Source organism: Notolabrus celidotus, chromosome 23 (genome assembly GCF_009762535.1).
Source record: "Notolabrus celidotus isolate fNotCel1 chromosome 23, fNotCel1.pri, whole genome shotgun sequence".
NCBI classification, from domain to species: Eukaryota; Metazoa; Chordata; class Actinopteri; order Labriformes; family Labridae; genus Notolabrus; species Notolabrus celidotus.
Window position 1 is genome coordinate 21403967 of NC_048294.1, and position 26563 is coordinate 21430529.

At 42.1% G+C, this 26563-nt stretch overlaps 2 protein-coding genes across 4 annotated transcripts; both read left to right on the plus strand.

Annotated features, from left to right (window-relative positions):
• Positions 1 to 3991: 3991 nt before the first annotated feature.
• On the plus strand, positions 3992 to 11712 carry si:dkey-6n21.12 (schwannomin-interacting protein 1). Its single transcript, XM_034676928.1, has 7 exons — positions 3992 to 4350; positions 6840 to 7096; positions 8487 to 8608; positions 8833 to 8935; positions 9020 to 9145; positions 9459 to 9576; positions 9656 to 11712. Exons 2-7 carry the CDS (start codon positions 6842 to 6844, stop codon positions 9754 to 9756), a joined length of 825 nt encoding a protein of 274 aa, XP_034532819.1. The 5' UTR covers positions 3992 to 4350; positions 6840 to 6841; the 3' UTR covers positions 9757 to 11712.
• Positions 11713 to 13526: 1814 nt separating this feature from the next.
• On the plus strand, positions 13527 to 24397 carry si:dkey-6n21.13 (P2Y purinoceptor 2). Of its 3 annotated transcripts, none has more exons than XM_034676817.1 (3): positions 13527 to 13696; positions 22696 to 23592; positions 23683 to 24397. In XM_034676817.1, the coding sequence occupies exons 2-3, from the start codon at positions 22862 to 22864 to the stop codon at positions 24290 to 24292; spliced, it is 1341 nt and encodes a 446-aa protein (XP_034532708.1). In that variant the 5' UTR covers positions 13527 to 13696; positions 22696 to 22861; the 3' UTR covers positions 24293 to 24397. The 3 variants fall into 3 exon arrangements, with proteins under 3 accessions (XP_034532708.1, XP_034532709.1, XP_034532707.1); XM_034676818.1 differs by having other exon boundaries at positions 22696 to 23136; positions 23287 to 24397; XM_034676816.1 differs by having other exon boundaries at positions 22696 to 24397.
• Positions 24398 to 26563: the final 2166 nt, after the last annotated feature.

Below are 26563 nucleotides of genomic sequence, written 5' to 3' on the forward strand. Positions count from 1 at the left end.
GATAAATATATTACATTTTATTTAATCAATTAATCAATAATTTTTAATTTGAATCAATAAATCTCTTATTTTAATCTTATCAATATATTTGTTTGATTTAAATTTAAATATTTTTTTTTTTTTTTTTTATTTTGTGAACCTTTCATTTTAGTTACTGTCTTTAATTTCACGTTGATCTTAAATATATATACATTTCACTCTGATAAATAAATCTCGCAATTTCACTTTAATTTATAGATCTCATAAATGCAGAAATGTGCTGTCCTATGCTCTATAATTATTCTAAAATAGAGCCTGTACATCTTGACTCATATTTCTGATGATTTCAGGAACAACTTTAACTTATTGTATCCCTTTTTATTTGTTTTAGATAGCTGACTTTGTGGAGGAGAGCCTCACTGTTTGTTTATTTTACAAACAAATTCAAATGTTGGATGAAAAAATAAAAACATATGAGTGAGCCTTTTGTGCATGTGTGTCAGCATTCCAGCAGTGTGTCTTTACAAAGAAGATACGATTAAGAACAAATCTATGGGACATATCAAACATGATTTAGAGCTATAATGACTTTAAGGAAGCTCATCACAGGTGGGTTTTTTTTCAGGAGACCAAAATGAAGTGAAAAGCGGGGACTGTGGGCATATCTTGTTGATGACTATAAAGCCAACCCTTATCTTCTTCTTTGTCATAAATCATAAAATGATTCTGCTGATCCTCAGAGGCAGACAGGAGAGGAAGATGAGCTCCAAACTCATCCAGGGGACATTTAAACACTGAACTCCTTCTATCACAGACACTGGGGTTATGCTGCCCCCTGGTGGCAACAACCACTGACTGCTCCTCAGAAGAAGAATAACATTAAAGCCGTTCCATTTTTTCTCAGTCGCTTTGGTACATTTCTCAGATCAGAATTGAAATGCTCAAAACTACTTGTTCAATATTCACATCATTGCGTCACTTGTGTGCACATCAAAAAAGCAGATGCTCATTTCTTTGAAAGTTGTAATGCTTTGGAACATCCATGCAAGTGATTATGTACAGTTCTCTGCTGTTTCCTACATTATCAAGTGCTTATGTCATATTGATCAAAATGTATTATAATGGGTCTCTGTTGAATAGTCTCACCCTCCACAACATTTAGGCATTAGTTCATCGCACAAGTCTTCGCATGCAAAATGGTTGAACATGTTGTCAGAATATGTCAGACATATTTCTGTACATTTCCATCAGACTTTTTTTCTAAATCTGTCGTGAATTGGTAAATCTCTAACGAAGGCCCAACAGACAGTAACGTCAGGAGGTGTAGGAAGACTGCACTGCACTGTAATTCCTACAGCACTGCATGTACAGGTCCCCCTATGTTCACATTTCTAATTTTTTTTTATTTTTATTTTTTTGTGCTATGCACATTATGCCTTTTTCTTTCTGCATTGCAATGACATGGTCTGTCAACAAATTAAAGTACAAACAGTAAAAGCGTAAATGTGAATCTTGTCCAGTCTCTTGCAATCAATCTCCCACATACACTACTAAGGTGTAACTTACAATTTACAATAACTGTCATAGTTTAGCCATTGTTTACATCAGAACGTCCCTCCAGGGTACACTCAAATTGCTTAGTCATGTTGTTATATTGACAACATGACTAAGCAATTTGACTGTCTTATCCGTACACAATGACACAAGGACTAGTCAGTCTGGTGGCACTGACATGTTCATTGACACAGATATTTACTTTTGAGAGATGAACTAAGGATTTTGAGCAGGATACTGGCTTTTGCAGGTAATCCATGGTGTTTTGCTATTTGTAAGAATTGTTTTGAGAAATGCACTTACTGTTTTACAAATGTCGAGGATGATTCGAGAAATGTACCAAAGCGACTGAGAAAAACTGTAATATCCACACATCCACTTAATGAGGAGCCCAATAGAGTTACATAGCTGTCTGTTAAGAGTAAACTTTAGGACCAATAAAAACAACCAGCGGATGGAATAAATCAGAAGAGACTGAATCCGGGTAACTTTGTGTGTCTGAGGATCCGCAGCTCAAAGTGTGAGTTTAATGCGTTTAATGACACCTGACGGACACACACCACACATGACCACACATCGAAAGGAAGGGGGAGGCGCGTGCATGTGTATGCAGCATTTCACCTGCATGTGTGAACTCGTCGGGCACGTGACATGAACCGCTGGAGAGAGGAGAGAAAAAGCAGTTATATAAATGTGATTTATATTTTTATTTAATGCACATGAAAGTTCAATGTGTTATGTTGTGTGTTTAAAATGTATTTGTAGTAAAAAGAATAAAACAAGAAGTGAGTGAAATGAGACACCTACACCTCCTCCGAGGTCAAGCTCGCGGCGATATCACGTGATCTGACCGGAAACGGGCTCACATGTAAAATAAAAGCTTTTAAATTAACTCTTAAGTGGGAGTTTCTGTCTACAAATCATCTCTCTTTTTTTATCAAACTGAACCCTAGACCTTAAAAAGCCTTCAGTTTGAATACTTCATACCATCAAAATAAGAAAAGGACCTCCTGTTTGGCTGATGTGAAAGTGTTTTCAAAATAAAACACTTGAGTTTTATTAAAATCCTGTCTGTAACTTCTGTAATCTAATCAAGAGGCAAACTCCAATCGGGAGAACTTAAGCCAATGCGGAAGTGTTAAAAACTGCAGTTTCTCGAGTGTCCACTTGAGGCTGGTTCTGGAAGTACCAGAATTCACATACACACCAGCAGATCTTTACAGCAGAAATAAACATGTTTACAGCCTGGTTCAAAAAACGAGTGTAGTCTGGATAGCTCATTTCTCGATCGACACACTGTACGGGGGGTGAATTTTTTCATAACATAGCAATTTCGACAATAGTAAGATTACGAGTCTTCCATTACAAGAGGCACAGCTGACTTCATTGACAGGCTGCTGAGGCCGGAACACTGTAGCTGTTGGCGAGGTGGCCCAATCCCGCCACTTTACCTCACACTTGCTCCACAGAAGTTAGGTTGAGTTCAGCATTTCCAATATGACTCCCACCGACGATTGGCTTCAAAACAGCGCTTTAGAAACAGATGGGTGACGTCACGGATACCACGTCCATTACTTATACAGTCTAAGTCTAAATCTAATCCTTAAAACAGGCATACGTAACTTTTCTTCAGGTCAGACTCACATTCAGAAAAGAAGGTAACAAAAGGCAGAGGGAAGTTTTATCACACTGAAAAGAAAAGTAAAGACTAAAGTCTCTGATACTTTTGGTTAAAATGAACTTAACAAACTCCAATTTGACTGTTGGCTCCTCTAAACTGAATCTATGGTCTCACAATGTTTGTGAAGCTTAATAAATTAGTTATATCATACAACAGATTAATTAATGACATCAGGAAAAGGTACTGCAAATTAGTGGTCCAAAAAACTGCAGTTCCTGGTGTGTCCACTAGAGGCTGTTTCCAAAAGTGAGTCAGTCCCCATAGAGACCCATGTTAAAAATTTGTTCCCAGCCTGGTACAAAAACAGTTCTGATCTCTATTCATGACAACTGTACGGGCTGAATTTATATACAACTCACCTGTTCAGATTAGATTAAGGATTAAAGTAGGTATATAATATATAATTGCATAATATATCATTAGGGGCATGGTCTCTTTAAGTGACAGGTGGGTGTGTTTTAGTGGCTAAACTTTGCCCCCAGCCCCAACTCTGAGTCAGCATTTCCAATACTACACTACAACCATTCTGTCTTTGCGGAAAATCTAAACACCTCAAGCTGGACTTAACCTGGAGGATTTGGAAGAACAGTAGAGATTTGATACTGACAGTCCGAGCTTCTATGTTAAACTGATTCAAACTTTATTATCATGTCAGATAATGTTCCTACTATTTCACCACATTTAAACACATTGAAGAGTTTGAGAAAGAGTTCTTTCTCGTTTCACAGTCTGCTTTTATTTTGAAGGCGGATACCGGAAGTTCCACACTAAGAGTCTTAATTCGGCAGCTTCTTCCTCAGCTTGAAATTCCTGAAGTTTGGATCTTTTGTCTGAAGTCTAAGCTCGCAGTTTGAGAAGATAAACTTCGTGAAACCACACTGAGAGATAAACCCGCCTGTCCTCAGAAGGATCCGGACTTTACACTTTCCCGGGTCAGCTCTGAGCGGGTCTGATCGGGTCTACAGGAGCCGGGTTTCTGTGCCTTAAGGCGGGTTGAGTCTGAAGAGTTTGGGGGAGAAATCTTGATGGACAGAGGAGGAAGAGGAGAGAAGAGGAGGAGCTGAGAGGAGGACAGCTATGTGGCAAAACTTTTAACGTCTGGACTGAAAACGAGCTGAAAACACACCTGAGCCCAGGTGAGAGACTCCACTGAGGGGGACAGGTCAGAGTTTACAGGGTTTCAGAGTCCAGCATAGTCTAAAAACCGCTTCTTAGTCTCAGTTTGAGTTCAGGGCAGGGCCGAGGAGGATTATGGGGTCCAAATACCCCTACATCACTAAAAAACAACCCCAAGACTGAGACCGATACCAGAACAAGGCGCGCAGTTTCTGTTAGAAGAAGAAGAGTTATTCAACATTTTATGACCTAACATGATTTATTCACTGACTGAGGGATGATCCAGAGTCAGAAAATGAACATGGCGCTAAATAGACTTCCACAAAGTGTTACGAAAGTTTATAAAAGTTCAGATGTTGTTTTTGTTTTCAGTTTCTCTTCCTTTAAATCACAAAATACAGCAAAACAAGATAAACAAACATATAAAGATATCAAAGACAGAGAAATCTGTTATTCTGTACCTCTCTTTCACTAAGTTCACGGTTAATGTGTTGTATTTTAACTGACTTTACACAACACTTAAACTTGTTTTCCATCATTAGAGAAAATATTACATTAAAGAAGAAATGTATCAATGGTTAAAAAGCTGCATAGATATCTAAACACTTCGTAAACACGACACAGTCTTTCATTTTTAAGCAATAATTTTTAAGGACATGATTTGTAATATTTCTTAACTCCAACACTAAGATATGTTTCAGTATATTTAGAAATATTAGAGATATCCCAGATGTAATGGTGCGTACAGTCCCTGTAAGAAACTTTTAGGTTGTGTTGACTTTGGCGCCCCCTCTGGACGAAACAGGTAACACAGCCACTTAGCTAATCTCGTCTTGCTCATGTGTAAGTTTACGAAAAATAAAAACAGCCTGTTTTCCAAACCGCCTACTATACTAGCAGTACGTATTGATTTGGCCAAAATTCAGTATGTAGTAAGAAGCATGTGAACAAGAGCAAAATTTGCGGTATGCCAAAACTCCCCGGATGTCTACTGATTTGGGAACATTTCACAGTATGCATCGGACCAGTCTGCCTTGCTTGCTGTTTCCCACAATGCACAGCGCTCGTTCCGCTTTTTCTTTTCTCTTATTTTTTTAAAAGGGGAACTCAGTTTTTAGGTGCTGTGAAAATTATTAAATTCCATATAAACCACTTTTTAAATCATCAGTGATGCTGAAGAAGCAGTTTCGCTATCAGCTTGTCCATTGTTTACTTCCGCTTTCTGAAACCGGAAATTCAGTAATGTCTGGCCCAGCGTACTGCAGAACAGATCCAACAGAACTGTCATACTACATACTAAATTCAAACGCAGTATGTAGCAAGCAATACCTACTGCCTACTACATTAGTAGGCAGTATGTAGCAGGCAATACCTACTGCCTACTAATGTAGTAGGCAGCATTTAGCAGGCCGTTTCAAAAACAGCCTCAGACTATGAAACCCTCTATCTGGTTAGCAGGAAGTAGCTTCCCATAACTACCTGCCAACCAGACATCATATTGCTTATTACCCGGCTACTAAACTAATGTCACAACTTTGAACCCTGCTGCTATCATCACCTCGCTCATGGTTTAACTTTCTTTGGAGAGATCGCTAACCTAAAGTTTCTCTCGCCTGCTCCACTCCTTCATCATATTGATGGACAGGATCCAATATGAAATTGTCCGTAGCCTGCTCATTAAGCATGCTAACTGAAGCTAACATTTTAGCCACATTGTTCTGATGCTATTGAAAGCTAACGGTTTCCCCTCACCTTACAGTCTGTGGTGTCAACAAGCAGAAGCTAAATGTGTCTGAACTCTTTTCAGCGGATTGATTTGACATGATGTGATCAGTTTGTCTCTGGTGTTGCTCATGTCAGTGAAAGTTAATAACCGTAGTCATTGGGTTTTGACCAATCAGAATCAAGCATCTTACACAGCCAGAAGATCAGTAAGAGAGCCGGGTAATAACACCAGTTAACAACTCCTCACAGGAGCTTTAACTTATAACACTCACTCTAGAAGAGCCATTTTCTCAGTATGTACAAAAAGTTCAGTCCAGCACAGGGCAGGTCACTAAAGGGTAATGTCTGAAAACTGTGGTCACAGGGAGCCTCCTCTCCTCCCTCAGTCTGGATCCTGGTAACTCTGAGTAACACAACGACCTGCAGCTCTGCATGAATCATAACAAAGTAGATCTGATGAGTACAGGCTGAGATCACTCAGAGCGTCACAGCACAGTTAGAGGGTGTTAACTCTGCTCCTCTGCTCTGCCTGCAACCCCCCTCCACCCCGGCTCCTCTTTTCTGCTGTGTCTGATGTTACCAGTGTCATATGTGTTGTCCATGGGGGTTCTTTGCTGTTGCTCTACCTGCCTTGGCTTTTCATGTATGCATGTGAAAGAGAGGGGAGGTGTGCTCTCCCAGCCACAGGCTTTGGCGTTCCACATAAGCACATGGAAGGACAGGGAGCTCCCAGAACCACCAAATAGAACTTACTGTTTGTGTGCTTGATTTCCTCTCTCTGCAGGGATGGAGGGAGAGAAGGAGCAACAGAGGGAGGAGAAGGAGAGTAACGAGGCGGAGGACGACCGGATCTCTGACGACGATGAAGTTGCTGACAACGAGGAGGAAGAAGAAGAGGAGGATGAAGGCTCAGAGGGGGCAGCCATGGTGTGGCAGGAAGGCTACGGAGAGGACAATCTGGGTCTTCCCATCATGCACTGGGAGGCTCTGAGCCTGCGCATCGCAGAGCTGGAGAAGCAGGAGGAAGAGAAGAAGGCGAAGGTCAGCTCCTCTTTGACCTCTGTGTCTGAACGTTATTACATGATAAAGTTTTCCTTTTCAATCAAAGAATCAGACGAAGAGATGTTTCACTGAAGCGGAGTTCTGCTTGTTGATGAATCTGGGGACGTATGACCCGTCTCTTTTGGCTGGTCCTGATTTGAAGTTAAACATTAGCAACCTCCACCATTTGTCATTTTTGTTGTTGTGGTTGTTAGAGCTGTCACAATGTCAGAATTTCACCTCAGGATCATCGTGGCCCAAACCACACGATAACGATATTATCACGTTATTTACTGGAAACTTTGGTGGTATAAAAGGAGAGGTGAAGAGAGAGTCTGGAACCATGACTTTACAAAAAGTGTTGAAGAAGGAACAAGTACGCTCAAGGTGCTTTTCAACCACAGGAAATAGGGACCTTTTGAAGAACTATGCACGTTTCAATCGCAGGAACCAGGGTCTAAGTTTAGTTATTGGGTAGTTAATCTGCCCCTGAAAAGTCCCTGCTTTGGAAGTGCTTCCCAAAGTTGCAAAGAAAAGTACTTCCGACTCACAGAGTCCAGTTTTCTGTCTATTCATTCTTATTGAAAAAAATGAGCATGTGTATTTTGTCAGGGGTCAGTGGGAGCGCAACCGGGTCATAATCAGTCCAGCGGCAGAAAATCTCAGACAGCTCTGATGTTGCTGGTCTGCAAACATAGCGTACTAGCAATCCCCACCAGTCTGTTGGCTTTGTATCCAAAGGTAGGGAAATGTCCTGTTAAAAGTTGTCAACCTTTGTGTCCGTGTCGTTGTTGGCAGCAGCTGTGTATTGAGCCTCTTTAAAAAGTGCACATGGAGACAGCCACCACCTGAGAGTCTCCTCCGATTCAAATTGAAACATGCTTTAAACTTGAAACACCTCCCATATGGCTAAATGTAATATGAGACCACATGATGTTTGTTTGATAGTGTGAATGCGTCTCTGTCAGCTCCCGGTGTTACAGAACATCCACAAGGTCAAACATCTGACGACAACACGTAGACTAAATCAACATCATGATGGAGAGTTTGTGTGTTAGACCCTGGAGAGCTAACTGCTCTGATGTCTTCGTCTTAAATGTCCATTTAAATGTTGTTCCACATTACCTGCAGACTGGCATGTCCTCAAACACCCGTCTTTTTAAAATCTCCTCTGACACGATTTGCGCTGCAGTAAAAGCCACAAACTGCGGTAAAGACTGGCTGGCTAGCTATCAACCAAGTCTTCTTCTGCTGCTGCAGCTTCTTCTTATTCGTCTGTGCTGCTCATTTTTAGCACGATATGAACATTTCATGGTATCAAAACGACTTTTTTGCCCCATTGATGTGTGTGTGTGTGTGTGTGTGTGTGTGTGTGTGTGTGTGTTTTCAGGGGTTGTCTCCTGATCGGGGCCGAGCTCCTGTCAGCTGGATGGAGGAGAGAGGGAGGAGAGGGGAGAGCTGGGAGGACCGAGACGACGCCTGCAACAGCCATGTGCTGGCTCTGACATCACGGTGACCTCGCGCGCGCATGCACACACACATACACACACACACACTTTTTTTTACATCATCTGAGGCACAAAGCTTCAGGAATGTGACACTGAGCTGTCGTGTTGTAGCCGTCATGACACCTGAAGGCCACCAGGGGTCACCGTCCTGCAGAGCGTCAGAGCTTCATCAACTGTTTGCCAGTTCATTAGTTCAGTGTATGAACTTCTCTGTGTTTTCTTCTCCAGGCTGCAGACCCAGATGAACCTCCAGCTCTGCTTCATCAACAACAGTGAGAGCGAGGAAGAGGAGGAGGAGGAGGAGAAGGAGGGAGAGAGCAGCAGCACACGGGTAAACAAAGCTCAGATGAGATGAGATCAAACAGAGATGTTTAAGATGAAGAGTGACTCTGATGTTTGTCTCTATCTGATGAAGAGGGGGGCGGCTCTGGTCCAGAAGAGTCCTCAGCCTGCAGCCAAACCTGAGAAACCAAAGTCCAGAGGCTTCAGGAACACTCTGAGGAACCTGAGAGACCGGCTCAGGACGGACCACAAGACTCAGGTGAGAGACGTTTGATTTCTCTTCTCTGGGTTTCCTCAGATTGTGAGCGCTCATGTTGAGAAATCCAAGCTCACTGCCTGTGTTATGTTTTTAATCTGTGAGAATAAATCAGGTGAGCTCCTGAGTCACACTCTCTGTGTTTGCCCTGAAGTAAGCCTCAAAGATTCTCCAGTTTTCAAGACTTTTTCTAATCTGAGCAGCATCTAGTCTCCTACCAGAGATCTGTGTATTTCCTCCTGCACTGTGGATGTGATGGTGATCTGGTTTCTCCCTGCGATCTTTACATGAACAGTTTCTCCTCCTGTGTTTTCAGTCTGCAGCTCGCAGCGATCCGGCGGCTCAGAGGAGACATTTAGAGCGCAGTGACTTAAAGAAGTTCAGCATGAAGGAGCTGAACGCTCACAACAAGTCTCTCAGCAAGAACATTCAAGGTATTTACACAACACAGAAACACTCTGCATCTTTGTTCTGATTCAACATCTAACAGCTGCTTCACTGTCTCTGTGTCAGACCTGAGCTCTGAGCTGGTCGGTCTCCTGCAGGTCCGGGACCAGCTGAGGACGGAGCAGGACGCCATGCTGCTGGAGGTCCAGGACCTGACCTCAGTGTGAGGAGAAGGAGGAGGAAGAGGAGGTCTCTGACACACAAACATTCAGAGTTTCACCACCTGAGGAGAGGACTCAGATGTTAGGGGTAATGGGAGTGTGAAACAGGGACACAAGTGGACTGAGTCTTCCTCAGAGTCAGATTAGAGTCCACAACTCATGAGGGTTTGGGTTAAAGGGAACTCTCTCTGTTGCAAGGACTGGAAAACCAGAGTCGTTCCTGATTTTAAAAACTTTCATTCGGACTCTTCTGAACCAGATCTCACGGCCAAAAGGGAAACTTTGTGTGACTAATCTTTGCACGTTAAAAATACACATGGTACATCCGGTCAGGGATGAAGTCTGGAGGCTTCAGGTGAGGAGAGGACGAGGGAATCAAGACTGGATTATTGTGTTTTTGTTTTTTACTGAGCTGAACAAGCTCCACGTTTAACGACTGCTTTTTTATTTGTGACACTTTCAGCACAAACATCCTCTTAAGACAAACCTAAAGCACATTTTCATCAACCCAACAGTGGTTTTAAACAAACATATCATGAATTAGATTTTTTAAAAATATCCCTGGATGGTTTTTTACTTGATTAAAGGCTCAGGATAAAAAAGGGAAAATATAAAGATGCTTCTGTTATCGACATGAAACTACGGAGCCCCTGAAATCCTGCAACGGTCGCAGCTTTTATCTTGTTTGCACAAATGATTATAAAGTGTTAGTCCGGTGAAGAGGATGTGTTCGCTCTCTCATGCTGTGTGTGATGAAAGGAGCATAAACATTCACTTTTGGCTCTGAGAACAACAGAAGCACATACACGTCTGCAGCAGCACACTGAAGAAACAGCGTGAACACAGAGGGAGCAATAATCCAGCCAACTGTGGGATTAGGAGATAAAAAATGATCCCGCAAGAAAGCTCGGCAAACCTGTATCATGAAAAGTGTTTGACATTAAAAGAAACAGACTTTATCTAATATAATCAGTATAAACATGGGGCGCACCACTCAACCCATCCAGCAGAGGGCGCCTTTGTCCCACTCAAAATACCAACCCCATCATAAAGCTCATAAAACGACATCATTATCTGTGTTCTCACTTTCATTAAAGCATAGCACTGACTCATGTCATAACCACTCCTGCGTTTGCACACAATAATAATCTTGCGCTCACAAGATACTAAATCGGATCATCTCGTGGGGCTTCAGGTGCTCTGTATGAAACAGGGTTTATGTTTAAAAACTCAAAACCCAAAGAAAACTCATGTTCAGATGTTTGTGAACAAAGAGGCGGATGTTGTTAGAGATGATGAGTCAGTCTTTTAATTTGAAGGGGACTTCCTTTCTCTGTTTTTGTCTCTGTCGTGAACCTACAGGACGTGGTCTAAGCTACGTTTAGATGATGTTTCTCTCTGCACTGGTTTGAATCAGTCTAATTTTTCAGTTTGTTCTACTGAAAGTTTAATTCCTCTTTTTTATTTGTGAAAAAGATCAAACTGACAGACTGGAGAGCCATCTTGTTTTCAAAGGGATGTTTTAAAACGTGCGTTCAGAGCGAGCAGTGATGACACCACGGGCACTGACATGGACTGAAACTTGAGTCTGATCTGATCGAACATGATGATGCTCATATTTAAAGAATCTGAATGTTTAATGAACTGTCTTTTTAAAAGCTGTCACATATAAAGGGAGAGAGTCTAATGTCTAAAATGTCTTTTTCATTCAACATGTCCAAACAATCTCCCGTGCTTCATTTGTGTTTTTTTGGGGAACAAAAGGGAAACTGTTTTTGTTTTTGTCATCGTTTCTTGAGTCTTGGCACAAGTTTTTCAATCTTTTATTTGACTTTCTAACAAAAACCTGCTATTTTTTATCTAACTAAGTTCATTCTTCCATGTTCTTCTTCTTCTTCGCTGAGCTCTTTTTTAGCTTAGTGGCTGTATTACATGAAAATAAAATGTACGTACAAAACGTGAGTTACACGACTGCAGGGTTTTCTGTGATCAGGATTAATGTACAGGATGGAGAGACAGAATCCAAACTGTCTGCTTTAAGTTTTTATAACGACACATTTCATATTTAAAGAGACATGCACATCAATAAAATATATCAAACCAGACTCGGGAGGACATTATTCCTCTGCTGCTGCTCTTCAGATTATAATAGTCTAATTTTCATCAGAGATTTTGTCATGTTCAGGTGTAATCCAAAAATCTGTTTATAACAGATTAAAATCATAAATTTGATCTGTTGGTCAAACTTTGGCGCAGGATTGTGATAACATATATTTTAAAGCAGCTGGGAGGATCATTCAGTTTGGTGAACGTTGGCGCCCCCTGTGGACAAAATATGAAGTGCACAGGGTTGCTTCAGCTCTGCGTTTGTTCAAATGTAGCCTAATTTGAACTTCATTTCTATGGTAGGACAGAGTTTACATCTCATGTTAGGAGAGATAGTTCCAACGTAAGCCTCAGTTACACCTGTTTGCTTACACCTAGCTCTTAGCAGGATGCTATTCCACCATAGACTATAAATAATGGACGTAGTATCTGTGATGTCACCCATCTGTTTCTGAGTGAAATGCTGAACTCAACCTAACTTCTGTCGAGCAAGTGTGGGGTAAAGAGGCGGGCTTTGAACCTCCTAGCCAACAGCTACAGTGTTCCCGCCTGTCAATCAAGTCAGCTGTGCCTCTCATTATGGAAAACTCGTAATCTTAAGATCTTCGAAATGGCCACGTTCCAAATTAGCTATCCAGACTACACTCGGTTTTTGTACCAGGCTGTAAACATGCTGATTTCTGCTGTTAAGATCTTTCCACGAGCATGAGTCACGTCATTACGTCACTGAATACGTCTCTTACTTCCGTGAAACACTTGCACACATAGTTTACAAATATTGATCTTAATAAAGACGTTTATTTTCTCTCTTTAAACACACATGATCTTATACTCAGGCTCTTCCGTGCTGACAAATGTTCAAGACGGTGCAGTGAAGTACCAGATTTTTTTCCTGTCACCCAAACACCACACGGCACATTTAAGGCTGCTGATCCACAGGAAGGATGAGGACCTGAAGCTATCAGGCTGTCAAGTGTCCTCATGACGTGTGCAGCCGGCCTCAGGTGATCTTTAAAAGTCTGTACCTGGATCGAGGTCATCTAACCCATTTTTCTTTTTAAAACAAGCACAGTTTTAACTGAAACCTGGATTATTTATCAGAGAGGAGTAAATATTTCAGCCAGTACATGTCACCCTCTTCTTCAATCCAAGCTACACCTTCCCACAAGGGTTCATAAAAATCAGACCTGTATTATCACAAGATCCTGCTGTCAAACTGACTGACGGTACCACAACAGGGGCGCTCACTCACACACACACACACACACACACACACACACACACACACACACACACACACACACACACACACACACACAAACACACACACACACACACACACACACACACACACGTACACACACACACACACACACACACACACACACACACTGAACCCTGTGCACTTTAGTCTTGAGTGTTGTGAAAACAGATGTCCACGGGGGCTGAAAACAGAACATACATGTGCTTCACTTTTTCAGATCCATACACCGTCTGTGTATTCAGTTCAATAGGTGAGTCAAAGAGGCAGACACACACACACACACACAGACACACAGGTGAGGTGGTGATGGGGGGATGACATGCTGAGGGACAGGGGGAGGGGCTGGTCTCCGTAGAAACCGTTCAGCCTGTTCTCTGTGCTGCAGAGAAAGAAGAAGAAAGCTGAAGACGTCCGGCTGCGAAGGTCAGGACCGTCCACACTGGGAGCTCTGGTTCCAGCTCAGGTTGATCTTTACGAACCGGCTGAGGTGTTCTGAAGCTGCAGCCGGAGCCTTCTGGATGTTTCTATGATTATTCTGATGGCCGACAGATGAGCAGGAGCCATATGGACGCTCAGGTGAGTTCTTTGTCTGACCTGTGATCACAGTGCTGCAGGAATTTATGAGTTTTTCCCCTTTTTGAAAACACTCTGCTCTAATGCATCCAGAAACAGCGCTTCTAATTTTAAAACAGGCTGTAAAACTTTCAAATAACAGATCATAAACTTTACTTTGGCTGATGGCTGAGTGGATTTAAAACTCTTCTTTCTGCCTTTGTTCTCATGAACTGAATATAAAGAAATAAATATGAACAAAATGTCACTAATGCACTGATGTGTCTGCATGTATTTTTTTTATAGTTTCAGCTCTATAAATCCATGCATACTTTACATAATGACAGTTTGTTTACTTTTTATTTTTACTGTTTACTTCCATTTATTTCTGTAAGTTAAAAAAAATCTACACTCAGACTTTTGTGACTTGCTCGGGTCCCACAAACTTTTAAAACGTTTTAATATTTAATATGAACTCTGCACTTTCTCTCGGTCAGTCTGCTTTATTAAATGAAAAATAGATGGAAGTCAAGGGCGAGCTGACAGACTGTCTTTAAATGTTCAGAGGTGATGTGAGGGAAGCTTTTATCTTCAACAGGTGGTTCATTTGGTGTCACGAAACGGACTAAAACATCCTTTAACTTTCATTCATTTATCTGGGATTTAAAGCTCCTGTGAGGAACATTCAGTTTGTGTTGATTGTGGCGCCCCCTGTGGGCAAAGCAGTACCCCTTACCTTTGTTGATTTTGTCATGTGCATTAGAAAGTTAAAGTTGACATTAGAGACGTGAAATTAAGGTTTTGGTGATTAAATGTTTCTCCAAAAGGATCAAAATCTAACATGAAATACTGATTTTAAAGCAGCTGTGAGGATCTTTCAGTTTAGTGAACGTTGGCGCAACCTATGAACAAAGTATGAAGTGCACAGGGTTGTGTCAGCTCTGTGTTAATTCAAATGTAGCCAAATTTTATTTTTTAAAGTTATATTTTTGGACTTTTTTGCCTTTATTGATAGGACAGTTGAAGAGAGATAGGAAATGTGGGGAGTAGAGAGTGGGGGAAGACATGCAGGAAATGGTCGACTGGCCGGAAGTCGAACCAGCAACCGCTGCGACCAGGATAATAGCCTCTATATGTGGGGTGCTTAAACTTCTAGGCCACCAGCGCCCCAACATACCCTAATTTGAACATCATTTCTACATTAGCACAGAGTTTACATTTCATGATAGGTGAAATAGTTCCAACATAAACATCAGTTATACTGTGGCGCCCCATGTGGACAAGGCATTACCCCTTACCTTCGTTGATTTTGTTGTGTTCATGTGTAATTGCTGTTTTCTAATGAAAGGTCCCATTATGTGGTCAGTCTTGTCGTAAAAGGTGTCTTGTGTTTTTGTCATAAAAAATGTTGATTTCAATCCATTTTATAGTAAAACTCTTCACTAGAGCTTTAATAATCAGACATTTTAACTTAGCTTGAGCTGCAGTCTTTTAGTCTAAGTATGTGCTGATTTAAATTCAGAAACAGTCATGGGGTGGTTGGAAAAAAAAGGTCACCCACCACACATAAGTAAAAAAAAATAGTGGAAGTCCTCAGATCCAAAGAGTGGAATAAACATATGTATTAACATTCGCCGTAAAAGGGGTTAATGGTTTGTCAAAGAGTTTAATTCACCTTTTTCAAAACATGGACCAAAATCTACACATAGCTTTGGGTCAAGATGACTACAATTTACAAGAAAAGTGAAATATCTGAGGTAGTGAAACAGGCTGTGATGGCAGCAAATCCTCCAAACAAGGACGTAGTCTCAGCGTCATCAACTATTGGTTTCTGAAGCAGAGGTTTGAAGCCTTCATCAGCAGTCGCCATATTGGAAATGCTGACTCAAGCCTTCAGACGACCTATCAAGAGGCATAGAGGTGGAGTTGAGGTGGGCAAAACTCGCAATTTTGATATTTTCAAAACTACAGGTTAAAACAAAATTCACCCTCCGTACAGTGTGTGCCGATAGTGAAATGAGCTAACAGAGCTAAAGAGGAATTTGAACCAGGCTGTAACATACGATACGATACGATACGATACGATACGATATGATACGATACGATACGATACGATATGATACAATACGATACAATGTCCTTTACTGTCCCCGTATTGAAATTTGTCTTTGACATCAGTGCTGCACATGTAACCTGCTCTTTCAAAGAATAACCAGAATGACACAAAAACACATAAATAAAAAAGAAAAGATACAATGAATAATACACAGTCATACAACACATCATACTCTTAAAGAGAGAGCACTATAACACTGTCCCAACCGTAACAGGCTATTCACTATTTAAAGTTCTGATAGAGATCGGCACAAAGGAATTTTTAAAAGGATTCAGTTTACATTTGGGGACTCTGTACCTTCTTCCAGACGGTAGAAGTTCATACTTAGAGTAAAGGATGTGCAATGGATCTGAAAGTATTCTCTGAGTCCGCCCAAGAACAGACTGCTCATAAATGGCCTGTAGGGAAGGGTTGCCAATCTTTCCAATGACCTTCATGGCCGGCTTCACCAGGTGAGAGAGCTTGGTTTTGAGCTGAACTGAGAGGTTACCGTACCATGCTGTCATCCCGTACCTGATGATACTCTCCAGTACAGCCCGATAAAACAAGAACATAGCCTGTTGATTTACACCAAACACCCTGAGCCCACATACAAATCTTTGCTGTACGTGGGAACACAGGTTATCAATGTGGGTCTCCCAGCTGAACTTGATATCTATGTGGACACCTAAATATTTGTAGGAGCCGACCTGACAGACATTTATCTCGTGAATATGGACTGGAGAGTGATCACCCACAGAGCGAGGGTCAAACACCATCTCCTGTGTCTTCTTCACATTGATTAAAAGGTGGTTATCATTGCACCACTGAACAAAGGTCTGTACCTCAGTAAAGTAGGATGAGAGACCTGAGTCCTGGTACAGCAGACTGAGGATGGCCGTATCATCTGAAAATGTAAAAATCTGATTACCAGGGAGGCTGCTGCTACATTCATTAGGGTAGAGTGTAAAGAGAGCAGGGAACTCCCACGGCCTCGAGGTGCTCCTGTACTTATAGATTTGGTGTCAGAGAGGGTGGTGTTTATTTTGACATTTTGGGATCTGTTTTTAAAAAAGAATAAAACTATTTAATGACCAAAGGATTTACAGTCATCAAAGCATAGGCTTTAGGGTCCTCAATGTGCTTTAAAGTTAAATGAGTGATGCTATTAATTGCATCATCAGTGCCTCGTCTTTGTCGGTACGCGAACTGAAATGGATCAAGTAGACAATTGACCTCAGATTTAAGTATTGACACAATATACTTCCTCAAAACATTTCATTACAATTGAAGTCAAAGCCACCGCTCTCTAATCATTATTCTCAGAAGGACATATTTTTTTTAGGTACAGGTATGATTGTGGATTTTTTCCAAAGGTCAGGTACAGTGTGTGTATCCACAGTCAGCTGAAAAACAGGGCACCAAGCTGGAGTAAGTTCCTCTGCACAGGTCTTAAGAAGCACTGCAGAAATGCCATCCGGGCCTGCGGATTTAGTCTTACATATGCTCCTGAAGACTGGATTTTCAGAGGGTCAACTACCAACACAGAATCAGTAGGTGAAATAGTGTGCAACAGTTTGTTACTTTCTCTGGAGAAGTCCTGTGTGTCAAATCTGAGAAAAAAAGTCATTCAGCTTGTTTGTCTTTTCAAACTCATTATCAGTGGCAATGGGCTTTAAGTATCTCGGGGTCTTGTTCGCGAGTGGGGGTAAAATGGAGCGTGAGATCCACAGGCGGATTAGTGCGGCGTCAGCAGTGATGCGGACGTTGTATCGGACCATTGTGGTGAAGAGGGAGCTGAGCCGGAAGGTAAAGCTTTCGATTTACCAGTCGGTCTACGTTCCAACCCTCACCTATGGTCATGAGCTGTGGGTCATGACCGAAAGGATAAGATCGCGGATACAAGCGGCTGAAATGAGTTTCCTGCGAAGGGTGTCTGGGCTCGGCCTTAGAGATAGGGTCAGGAGCTCGGACATCCGGAGGGAGCTCGGAGTAGAGCCGCTGCTCCTCCGCGTCGAAAGGAGTCAGCTGAGGTGGTTCGGGCATCTGATAAGGATGCCTCCCGGACGCCTTAGAGGTGTTCCAGGCACGTCCAACTGGGAGAAGGCCCCGGGGTAGACCCAGAACGCAGTGGAGGGATTATATCTCCCGCCTGGTCTGGGAACGCCTCGGGATTCCCCAGGAGGAGCTGGAAAGTGTCGCCGGGGAGAGGGATGTCTGGGTCAATTTGCTTGGACTGCTACCCCCGCGACCCAACCCCGGATAAGCGGAAGAAAATGGATGGATAGATGGATGGTTTGGCTTCCTGCTTTTGGACATGTTGGTTGCAGCTTTCATGGAGTCCCACAGTTTTTTGGAGTTCATTGTTTTAAGGTTTTGTTCAATATTGTCCCTGTGTTTCCTCCTTGCTTCCTTCAGCAATCTGTTGAGTTCCCTTTGAACCACTTTTAAGTCAGCTTTGTCATGGTTTCTAAAAGCTATTTTATACCTGTTAATACAGTCTTTTATCTCCCTGGTGATGTAAGGCTTATTATTTGGATACACAATAATCTCCTTTTTGGTGACCACACAGTCAACACAAAATTTAATGGAGTCCGTGATTGTGTCAGTGGCCTTATTAATTTTTGTAATTCATGAAAAATGTTCTCAGTCTGTACAGAGGAAAGCTCCTTTTAGAGTTTCTAACCTGTCCTGGTTCCAAACAGTGACTGTTTTTGACTCTGGTTTATTTATCTTAAAAGCTGTTTTGTTGGTGGGAATCAAGTGAAGAGTGCTGTGGTCTGAGTTTGATAGAGGGGGCTTAGATCTTGCCTTGTATGCGTTTTGATATTTACTTAATATTTATCCAGGACATTATCCTCACGAGTTTTCAGATGTTGTTGAACAGTGTCTGCTATTGTTCTCGCAGCTCTGGTGCCTTCCTCCTTGGAGGCACGTAAACTGCATTATGATGTTTAGAGAGCTCCCTTGGAAGGTGGGGCTCTAAAGACAGAGGCACAGCAGCTCGACATCTGCGCTGCAGGCAGTTTACATCACGGTGTAGTTCCTGCACCAGTTGTCATTGACATACACACAGATGCCTCCCCCCTGACTCTTCCCCAATTTCACTCTGGTCAGCGTGGACAGCAGAGAAACCCTCTGCCCATATAAGGGAGTGTGAGATATTGGGATTGAACCCAAAGACTGACTGAACCACGTCTCATGTGGAGCCCAGTGTTTCTGCAGCCTGCCTCAAGTGGACACTCAAGGAACTGCAGTTTTATCCACTTCTACGTCAGCTTTATTTCTCAAGATCAGAAGTTGCCGCTCTGTGTTGAATGTATTTTCACAAGTTCAACTCAGAGACTGGTCGTTACAGAAGCGCCCTCTACTGGGCAGATATGAGGGGTGCGCCCCCTGTTGTGTTGATATGAATAAGATCTTTTACGAGACGTTAAAGGAAGCCTTGTTTTCTTAATGAAAGTGTTATTTATCCTGGTAGTATGCCCAAGGGAACCTCAAAGCTTTACTCGCTAGATCAGGGGTTCCCAAACTTTTCAGCCCACAACCCCCAAAATATAGGTGCCAAAGACTTGCAACCCCGACTATCCCTCAAAAGGGATTTAATGTGGCTTCATTTAGCTGGTCTGCAGAGAATTAGCCTACCTATATGAGCATGTGGCTGTGTGTCCTGTGCTGTTATGAATTAACCTGCTGCTACTGATGCTTTTGGTAATTAACTGTTCACTAACACTAACTTAGGAGTCCTCTGGCAAAAAGAAAGGCAGAAAATTCATTACATTTTCTATTTTCTAGGTTTTATTTCAAGGTTAGCAACTATTTTTGTCAATATATTTTTGCTATAATGGGTAAAATGTACTACTTTTAGATGACATTATAAAAAAACATTCTGGAAGAAGGTCTACTGCCCTTCTCGCCCGCTGAGCTCAGCTTCTGAAAAGCACCTAGTGCTTCCAGCACACAAGGCCTCAAAATCACTAGCTCAACTCTTCTCTTCTGTTGTCCCTAAAAGCTGGAATGAATTTGCCAACTCCATTTGATCTGCAGAGTCCCTCTCTACTTTCAAAAGACAGCTAAAGACCCAGCTCTTTAGGAAGCACTATGCACTTAGCTAGACTGTTCTCCACTGTTGTCCCCAGTGGCAGATCATGTCGTCCAGCTACAGTTGACTCGCACTGTCCTGCTCTACTCTGGGAATCTGTGTTCAGCTCTGGAGTGACCCAGCACTTGGTACTTTGGTCATTATTGTGGTGATGTTAATTGTTGATGATGATAATGGAAAGTCTTAAATTGTTTGGTTGCTTCATTATCAGTATCGGCACCCAATTTGAATTGACGCACTTTGTTACTCTTACTGATTTTGTTTCCTCTTGTCTAGATCTTTGCTTGTGTTGTTCTTGTTCTCGTATGTACGTCGCTTTGGATCAAAGCGTCTGCTAAATGACATTGTAACATTGTTGTAACATTGTAACATCTCACGACATCCCATTTGTGTCTCACGATCCCCCAGGGGGTCCCGACCCTTACTTTGGGAACCCCTGTAGTAGACCATAGCCAAAAACAATCTCTGTGGTGCAGCTACACTCACCTACAGTTAATAAATTATTGCTTTCTGTGTTCATAACTTTCTGTAGCGTGTTACTGCTACAAAGATGGCCGAGGGAGACCAGGGTAGCCGACGCAACCGCTTCCCAAACGACTTACTATCTTGTAGATTTCTTATAATATGTCCTATAAAGATGTTTCTTATTCATTTTTTAGTTGATGTTAATGTGTGTAACTCAAACAAACTAATGTATGGAGGCAGTAGACCAGCAGCTCCTGTATTTGTGAGGTTAAACTCAGTGTAGTCTGATGTGTGTAGAGAGTGATGTAACAGCTGTTTCTTTTCTATCTCTGTCGGGATCCTTCTGCAATGTTGTCAGACACTTCGACTAATGCATCGAGGATTATGCTGCAGACGTTAAAACCTGTTTATCTGTTGCAGGTTGAAGAATCTACCGCTCTAATAGCTGTCACATTTCAGAACTTTCTGTACCAGTCAATCATTGGGGCCCCATTTGCTCAAAAATAGAGCTAAGGTTCAGAAATATCGGCAGCATCCTGTTGTAGTTTGTTAATGATTAATGTCCTCGTGGTTCATAGGCAGGACATCCGTTGCTTTTCATTCATTTTTCGGCAACACAGAGTATTAAAGCTGACTCTTGAAACTTCTTTGAATTACATGATCCATTCCAAAACGTTGAGTCATTGCACATTCATTTTTCAGAAAGTCATGTTAATGTACCCCAGTGTATTTTTAATACCTCCAGACATGAAAACGCCTACTTACAGCCTTTACAGGGTTATTACAACTACCAGGAGCTAATAATTACCTGAATGGTTTGCAGGAAGCTGGTCAAAAGTGTCGTAACTGGTTTGTGATTTCTTTCTCTTAGATATAATCATTAATCGTCAGCGTACTGATGAGTGACTGAGATCATGTTCAGGTTAAAGGACGGAGACCTTCTTTGAACCCTGTAGTTAAGTGGTGTATTACCTGTGGATATAAGCGCTCTTCACGCTTACACAAACACACACAGTGGCGTCTGTCTGTGTGCTGATGCTTACATGCTGATAATGAAGCTTTCAGCTGGGAGCTGAGGCGTTTTCACCTGAATGAATCCTGTGTTTTCTGGAATTATGGACCCAATAATGCTGACGCCCAAATATATGTATCATAAATTGAGGTTGTGGGATTGGAGGATGACGGATGTACAGGCACAGAGACAGCGGGGGAAGTGTGGTTACTTATTGCAGAGTTAATGGGGTGAGAAGAAGAACTGAATCAGCAGCATACCCTTGTACACAGGAAGGCAAACAAGCACGAAGAATCAGCAGCGTGCAGCAGGAGGTCAAACAGATTGTGCAAAGGCCTGGTCAACAGTCAGGGGGAGGGGGCTGATGGGAAGCAATCCCTGTTTCCATTCAGTTCCCAAAATATGAGAAAAAAGAACAACAAAAACAGAGACATTTATAAAGAGTACATCAGTGATTCCAAATCCCACTATTTGGCAAGCTCTGTGTTCGACTCATGAGAATGCTACCTGTTTTACATAACCAAACCATGACTGTTTAAAGATGCAGTATATAGTATTTAAAAGTACAGTGTGTAGTATTTAAAGGTAATGTGTGTTGAATTTAAAGGTACAGTGTGTAGTATTTAAATCGACAGTTTGTAGTATTTAAATGTACAGTGCGTAGAACTTGAAGCAACAGTGTGTGGTATCTAAAGGTACAGTGTGTACTACTTAAAGGTACAGTGTGTAATATATAAAGGTAATGTGTGTTAACTTTGAAGATGCAGTGTGTATTATTTAAAGGTACAGTGTGTAATATGTTAAGGTACAGTGTATAGTATTTAAAGTGAGATGTGTTGTATTGAAAGGTACAGTGTGTAGTTTTTCAAAGTACAGTGTGTAATATTTAAAGGTGTAGTGTATAATATGTAAAGGTGCAGTGTGTAGTATTCAAAAGTGCAGGGTGTAGTATTTAAAGGTACAGTGTGTGGCACTTAAAAGTGCAATGTGTAGTATTTAAAGGTACAGTGCATAATATGTAAAGGTGCAGTGTGTAGTATTTAAAGGTGCAGTATGTAGTATTTAAAGGTACACTGTGTGGCACTTAAAAGTGCAATGTGTAGTATTTAAAGGTACAGTTTGTAGTATTTGCAGGTGCAGTGTGTAGTATTTTAAGGTACAATGTGTAGTATTTAAAGGTGCAGTGTGTAGTATTTAAAGGTACAGTGTGTGATATTTAAAGGTACAGTGTGTAGTAGTTAAAGGTGAAGTCCGTAATATTTAGCAGCATTCTTAGAGCAGACTTTGTAGAAATGGAATATGTAAACAGGCGTACTCATGTGGACGTCTAATTTGTCTCTTATCTTTAGGTGAACACCCACACCTGGATCCTCTGAGAACCTGCTGCCCAGTCGTACACGTTTACCATTAAAGGCTCCAGACTTCAAGGATGACAGAGGACAAGCTCCACATAATCTCAAAAATACAAACCTACTTCATCTTCTCCCTCACCTGAGAACCACTGACTCCCTCACCATGCCATCCAGAGTTGGACTTCCACCTAACATCAGTGTCCCGCTGCTGCCCGACTTCCTTGACGCCTTCTCGCCCTCTCCCTCCATCATCCTTCCATCTCCGTCCTGCAGCATAGACGAGTCCTACAAGTACATCTTCCTCCCCATCTGCTACTCCTTCACCTTCATCTTCAGCATTTCCCTGAACTCCATCATCCTCTACCGCTCCTTTCGCCGCACCAAACGCTGGAACGCCTCCCTTATCTACATGGTCAATCTGGCCTCCACAGACTTCATGTACGGACTGTCGCTGCCATTCCTTGTGGCGAGTTACGTGATGCGAGATCGCTGGGTGTTTGGGGACTTCATGTGCCGCCTGGTTCGGTTCCTTTTCTATTTTAACCTCTACTGCTCCATCTTCTTCCTCACCTGTATCTCTGTGCACAGGTACCTGGGTATCTGCCACCCAATGAGAGTCATCACACTGGAGACGAAGAAGGCTGTGAAGTGCACCTGCGTCGTGGTTTGGATCGTTGTGTTTGCTCTGACCTGTCCTATCTTCCGCTTTGCTCAGACTGGTCATGTGACAAGATTGGCTGGGTTTGGAGGCAACGCCAGCAGCACAGTAAGCCTGAGCCACGAGGTTTCTTTGATGAACGGTAATTCCAGCAACGGGAACCTCGGCGTGGTGATTGAGGAGTACCAGAACTGTTGGGACGATGCCATCGACAAGGAGTTCCCTGATTATGTACCGTACGGGATCATCCTCCATCTGCTGGGTTTCTTTATACCGTTTTCGATCATCGCTTGGTGTTACTCTCATGTTGTTCTGACCATATTTAGGAGTCTTCACATCCAGCCCTCGTCCAGCAGAGCTTCGAGAACAGGGGGACACGAAGGGATACTTAGAAGAAGCAGCCCTGCAATAGACGGACGAGGGAGAAGAGGAAGCAACGGCATGTCGAGGACACGAGGGAGAGACGAAGGGGTTTCCATTTTCCTCGGCGCCAACTCTCCGTACGCCAATCGCAGACGCAAATCCATCAAGACCATCATCACTATCACACTCCTCTTCGCCCTGTGTTTCTTCCCTTTCCATGTCACCAGGACCATCTTCCTCCTGCTGAAGGTGACCAAACGAGTCCCCTGTCACACCATGACCATGGTCTCCATGTGCTATAAGATCACAAGGCCTTTGGCGTCGTTCAACGCATGGCTCAACGCCCTCCTGTACTTCCTGACCAAAGACAAGGGCGGCGCTCACTGCTGCCACACGGTGAACTCTACCAACCACCAGCATGGCGGGCTTCTGCTGCCCCTGAGGATGATGGGAAAAGGAAAGGATGCAGATGACGGAGGGGTGGACGGTGGAATGGACGATGAGGAGAATAAAGCTTTACACAACAGTGGGCCGTACATGAACAGAGCAAAGGTCCGGTTTATAGTTGAGTGACTTTTCTCAGGAGGACGGGAGGATGCACTGTATGTGTTCTTCTTCTGGAAATCAAAATATTATAAAATGTATGAAATGTGCACTGTAGACAAAGCATTGATTAAAGAAGACCAACACAAGACACTCTGTATGCCTTTATTTCTCATCTGTCTGCTGGTTTACTGAAAATCACCAGTGATAGTGATAGAGTGTGATGTCTGTGTTTTGTTTAATCCAGCCATCAGAGAATAATTATTGTTTGTCATAAACTACCATATTTTGAGCTTTGACGCACCAAGTCTCCTAACTCCTTGATCTGGACATCAGAGGAGACACCAGCACCCTGCAGGAACGCCATGTGAGTGCGAGAGGACTGAATCTAGACCCTGGTGTTACTGAGGGATGATGCACTCTAGTTTTATTTCAGATCATATAACAGTCAAAAAATATAGAGTATAGATTTGTGTACATGGACAAGAATTCTTCTTTTTTAAGTGACCATCAGTTGGAAGAGTATTTTGTATGATGGAGTATCAGGGCTTAAGCTTTGAGATTAAATATGTAAATGTATGACATAAAAGTCCCAACTTTAGTTGATGGTATTTTATTTTTGAAAGGGAAGACCAGAAGAGCAGCCAGACATATGAACTGTCATAAGAATCACGGCCAAATTCCACAAGATCCATGTCCGGTCTGTGTCCGATCCGTCATGGCACCAGATCTGATAGGTTTCTATTCTAGTCAATGTGTTAACTTCCACTGGATCTGCTCTGTTGCATTCCGGTTGTGTCTCTGATCCAGCAGGTCAGAATGCAACGGATCAGATACACAAGACTTCTGTTTTATGTATACCGGAGCATGACGCATCAATCTCAACAGAGCAGATGGAGCTGGACAGGAAGTCAGGCACCAAAACAACATTAAAACAACCAGTTAATTTTCAGAATAAAACACTAGAACACTAAAACACTCTGTTATCACCAGATCGTACTTCACAGAACTACAATAACAAACTGTCATGATGAGTGGAGCCAGGCCTGTAGTCAACAGGTCAGAGGTTTTCAGAGGACCAGAAAGACAACATGGATGAGGAGAGGAGGAGAATCCTTGATTCAGTGATTGCAACCTCGGTCACATGACTACGGCGGTCCGGCTCCATGCTGCGTTCCGAAAACGCAACCAGGGGTGTCGACGGACGAAAGAGCACAGAGCCGGACTGCAGCGGATCGGAGACGGACCAGACACGGATCTGGTGGAGTCCCATGTCAGGCAGGCTAACAAGAAGCCTGTGCACACTTCTGTAAACACTGTTTAACTAATCCACGTTCCTCGTTCTAGAGCAAGTGGCTGGCTGCTCTTCTGATATCACCCTGTCTTTTTATAGGCTGTAAGTTTCAAATTTATCCTCAGGAATTTATTCCTTTAATCTTGTAAATTTACACGTTTATTTCAGTTTTTTCTTGTAAATGTACAGCATTTTTTCTTATAAGTGTGAGACTTAGATCTTTTCAATCTATATTTTTATTCTTAAAAATACACAACCTAATTCTAATAAATGTGAGACTTTTTTCCTTACACATTTATTCTTGTAATATTATGACTTTATTCCTGTAAATGAACATTTTTATTTTTGAAACCTTAATCTTTTAATGCATGATGCAGCCTTCATCCTCTGTCAGAATGTTGTTCCCTACAACAAAAATAATGTATGTGTAAGTTAGCACCAGAGTATCATAAAATACTCAAATTTGATTGTGTATTTTTTAAATTTAAAGTCTCAATATTTCATTAAACTTAAAATAAGCCACATTCACCTGACAGGTCCTGATAAAAAATCTTATTTCAAGACACCACACACTACAAATTAAACAATTACACTTGTTAAGGTCTGAGTTTAATGCAGTGTGAGGTGGTGAAATCTTCCTGGAAACTTTCTCCTTCAACTAGAAGACCACTCATCATGTTCAAAACGATGTTTGAATGATTGACTTAATCATGGTCAAGTTAAGGAAATGTGGTGAAGATTGAATGTCACACTTTGTCCTTCACATAATCTGACACACACAGCGAAACATAAACACTGTTCATTTATTCCAGGTAAGATCATTAACTCTCCCTCTGAGCTGAGCTGTGAGGCTCAGTAAGGTTTTGTACTACTTCTGGCACCCCCTGCTGGTGAAAAGTAATCACATGCACTGCAATTCATCTTTTACTCCTGGAAAATACAAAACTGTAAATGTTCCTCTGTTGTACATGGAGATGAAGTATGTAAAATGTTTAATACTTTGTGGT